Source organism: Mesitornis unicolor, unplaced genomic scaffold (assembly GCF_000695765.1).
Source record: "Mesitornis unicolor isolate BGI_N332 unplaced genomic scaffold, ASM69576v1 scaffold40514, whole genome shotgun sequence".
Classification (NCBI taxonomy): Eukaryota; Metazoa; Chordata; class Aves; order Mesitornithiformes; family Mesitornithidae; genus Mesitornis; species Mesitornis unicolor.
In genome coordinates this window covers 2,118-5,803 of record NW_010178781.1, presented here as the reverse complement: position 1 = coordinate 5,803, position 3,686 = coordinate 2,118, and the positions used below count along the sequence as shown (strand labels likewise).

At 51.4% G+C, this 3,686-nt stretch overlaps 2 protein-coding genes across 2 annotated transcripts in view; both read right to left on the bottom strand.

Moving 5' to 3' along the window:
• The window catches only part of LOC104539117 (aryl-hydrocarbon-interacting protein-like 1), a 7,264-nt gene extending 6,597 nt beyond the window's left edge, over positions 1–667 (bottom strand). Inside the window, exon 1 of the mRNA XM_010182564.1 lies at positions 653–667. Coding sequence (XP_010180866.1) covers positions 653–667 — 15 coding nt within the window. The remainder of the gene's footprint in view (positions 1–652) is intronic.
• Positions 668–921: 254 nt separating this feature from the next.
• The window catches only part of TAF7 (TAF7 RNA polymerase II, TATA box binding protein (TBP)-associated factor, 55kDa), a gene marked incomplete at its 5' end in the record, with an annotated part of 4,271 nt that continues 1,506 nt past the window's right edge, over positions 922–3,686 (bottom strand). Inside the window, 6 exons of the mRNA XM_010182563.1 lie at positions 922–966; positions 1,482–1,541; positions 1,842–1,954; positions 2,029–2,217; positions 2,417–2,533; positions 2,934–3,006. Of these exons, the coding sequence (XP_010180865.1) occupies positions 922–966; positions 1,482–1,541; positions 1,842–1,954; positions 2,029–2,217; positions 2,417–2,533; positions 2,934–3,006 (597 nt within the window). The remainder of the gene's footprint in view (positions 967–1,481; positions 1,542–1,841; positions 1,955–2,028; positions 2,218–2,416; positions 2,534–2,933; positions 3,007–3,686) is intronic.

The window sequence follows — 3,686 nt, the reverse complement described above, 5'->3', positions numbered from 1 at the left end:
TTCAGCAGGTAGGTTTCCTCCATGGCTGCTCCCACCAGCCCTAGAAACAGGTCTTAGGTTCATGCACGCAGGCGCACTCTGGCCCCTCCTGAGCTCTGCGTCTCCCTCAGGGTATCTCCCCTTCTTGACTATCTGGACACAGATGTCATTTCCCAAGGCTGTCGCTGGCCTTTTGCATTCCCTTCTGGGAGCAGAGCCTGGGAGCCTTCTCCCCTTTCCCTTCCCTTCGGGTTGCAAGAGGGGTGTCCTGCCGTGGCACAGCCTCGCTGAACCCCAGAGCCCTCTGTTACGTTCTGGAACCGCCTTTCTAATCCTCTTCTCACTCTGCCAGGTTAATCTGGGATTTGCCTGCCTGGTCTGTGGGGAATTAAAGAAACTCCCTGATCAGGAAAGCCTTGTTCCTCCCACAGTGACAGCTCGCAGGGGGAGCTCCCCTTCACACGCAGTCTCCCTTCAACCCAGCCACACAAGAGCATTTCATCAAAGGAGCCCAGCAATGGTGGTGCAAGCACCAGACAAGGGCTTGGTCAGGCACAAGCTGGCACAAGCAGGGCTAATCTATGTTCTGGAGACCATGGAAGAACAGACCAGGGTTGGAAACGCTACTTTAATGAATCTGAAGCATTCCTCAATCACAAGAACAAGATCCTACTGTGCCACAGCCCATCAAGACTCAGTAAGATGCAGAAATATTTACAGTAAACACAGTGTTTTGGCTGCTCTCACAGGCACAGTCCAATTCTTTAGCTCCACCAGCCAAGCCCAGCACAATGTATGTGACAGCAGCTCTGAACATGGAGCTTCTAGCACTGCTCAGCAGCACATCTTGCAGCAGAGGTGTGTGACCAGAGTAGACTGCAGCATGGGAGACAAACACCACTTCCAGCTCTGCTTGCAGGTACAAAGACCCAGGCCCACTCCTCACTTCTCCATGAGGGACTCCAGCTGCTCCTGGAGGGAGGTCATCTGGGAAGAGGGAGTGAGGCATTAGTGTGAGGCATAGCTGGGGCTCCTGGCAGCTCCAGCCCAAGCACTTCTGTGTTTCTGCAGAGCTTCCACCTCTGCCAGTGGCTGCTTTGCCTGCACATTGCAGGGAGCCATGCCTGGGTGCCACTGGGACAGAACCCAGCACTACCCACAGGGTGAAGCCGCAAAACAGGAACCCAAGAGTGGGAAATTCCTGCCTTGGTACCTGGTTGAAACCCAGCAGAGCTGCCCAGGCAGGAAATCTGCCAAGACGCTACAGCTCCTGCCTTTCTTGTACACGGGTGCTAGTAGGTGCCTTGGGCTGCTGACTTAGACACATTTTGGCTCACTGCTCCTCCAGAAGGAAGGCTGCAACCAACCTCATTTCTTGTACCTTCATACAACTACAGATGAGGTTCAACCACGCCTGACCTATAGCACTGGAGCTCAAAGCAGCTGGTGTGGTACCGTGCCGTGCCCCAGTTCTTCCTCCTCCATCGTGGGAGTTTCCTCACCTGCTGCTTCTCTCGCTCCTCCTGCTGCTTGAACTCATCCAGCACAGCCTGGAGACGGGTCTGCAGAGACAAACGTGCACAGTTATCCACGTGTTCTCAGCTGAACGGGTGCTGGCACAGCATGCCAAATTGTGCAGCAAGCCCCAAGCTGCGCTGACAACCAGCCCCCTTATCTACTGTGGTTTCATGGCCTGCTTTGCCTCCATGGGGAAATGCTTGAGTGTGTACGGTCACACCACAATTATTTTTAACTCAGCAGGCAAAGGCTGTTCCAGGGCAGCAGCTGAATCAGTCTGCTGGATCTAATGGCAAGCCAGTGCTAAGCAGAAGACTTGGAAGAGACCCCAGGAGAGCTCTCACCTTGAGGGCTAGGTTCTCCACTTTCATGATGAGATCTTCCTGGCGCTTCCTCCTGTCCTGGGTCTCCTGGAGTTTACTTTTCAGGTTGTCAATCTGTTTCTGGATCCCCATGACTGGAAGAGAGCGCGAGCTCAGACCAAGAGCTGCAGCAGAGGTGGGCAGCGCAGTCTGCCTGGCACCCACTCACCAATCTGGTTGGACCCCTCGTTCTCCTGCTGCTGCCCATCGGACTCATTCAGCTTGTCCTGCAGCTGCCTCTCCAGGTCCTCCTCAGTGTCCATGATGTTCAGGTCTTCGTCATCATGATGATCCCTCTCATCTTCATCTTCGCTGCTGCTGCTGATGTCGTTAAATATCTCCCGCAGCTCATCATGTTCTAGAGGAGGACAAAAGGGAAGAGGAAAAACCCAGCTGATGACCTCCCAGCACCCTTTGCCTGCCAGGGACCATGTCAGCACAGGGTGCCTGTGTCAACACCCTCTTTCCTTCACTCTTGTTAGGGCTTAGCTCAGAGAGAATGGGCTCAACTGATTACTTAGTGGCTAGAAAAAAAACAACAGCCTTCCCCACTGCACCTGAGGAGCCATGGCCTTGCTTATGTCCTGACATCCCTGGGGAGGAGATGTCCAGGCTGGTGAGCGAACCATGGTTGTCTACTTCTTTTGTTTCATCTTCAGCAATGACTTCCCAGCCTGACGACAGGAACAGACGAGTTAAGGGAAAAAGAGGAACGTGAAAGATGCAATATTACAAAACAGTGCTAAAAACTGCAGGACATCCTCGCTCCTCCAACAAGTCTGGCCTTGCAGCTATGGATATCCAGAATGAACCACCCTAGGCCCCTTTTTTGACTTCTCTGCTGTTACTTAAGTTCCTCAGTACAACAGTAGTCTGCAAGGAAGGTCAGCATGAAGAAACAGTGAGCTTTCAACAAGGCAAAGATGGAGCTCCAAGCCTCGAGTGCCTCTTGTATGCTTATCTTTCAGCCTCTCACACCCACACAAAGCTGAAACTCTCTCTCGTTTCCACAACCCCCAGGTCACACATAGTGTCCTGTCCCCCACTTGAGCTTTTTTTCTCCCAAAAGGATACGGACACTGACAGCTTCAGCATCTGTGCTCAGGAGACGCTTCACCTCTTTTTCCACATCAGGAGACTCAATGTACTGAGCCAGAAAGGGCAGAAAGAACAGGGACAGTGTTAAATGTCTCATGCACACTGCTGGTGCTGGTCAACTCCAACCCTTCACCTCTGGACAGAGCTCTGTTTCAAGCCCCTCTTCTCTTGTGCCTTCAGCTCAGCCTTTGCTTATGTTCACCCTAGAAGTATTTTATGCACCACCAGAAAGCAATCCATCTTTTCTGTACAGAGCTCCTAGGTGGGTTGTATGCTCCTACTTTTCGACTTATACTACTTATGAAATAAGGCTTTTTGTGTGTATGCAGAAAGTCCTTGAGCTGCTGTTTCCTGATGCATGGTCAACTCAGCTCCTTCCCATCTCACTCAAAAGAAGGTTTGATTTTTCACTTTTAAATTAGCCAGGAATCTTAATGCAGTGACATCAAATCTCTGCTGTGGGCTATAAGAATGTCTCAAGTAATTTGTTTCCCAAATGTCATGCAAAATAGCACTCCATCCTGCTCTCAGAAATTGCAAAGCAGAGAATAAGTCTTCCCAGCCTCACGGTGCTGCATCTCCCCAAGACCTTGCCTGGCTCGTGCACATGCACAGAGACAGTGTCTGAGCTCCATCTGTTGTTACTCCCCCAGCTGAAATGACAGCTATTCTATTTGTAGTGTTGCTTGTTGGGGAAGTGAATGGGCCATGCATAGAAAGGAGATTTCA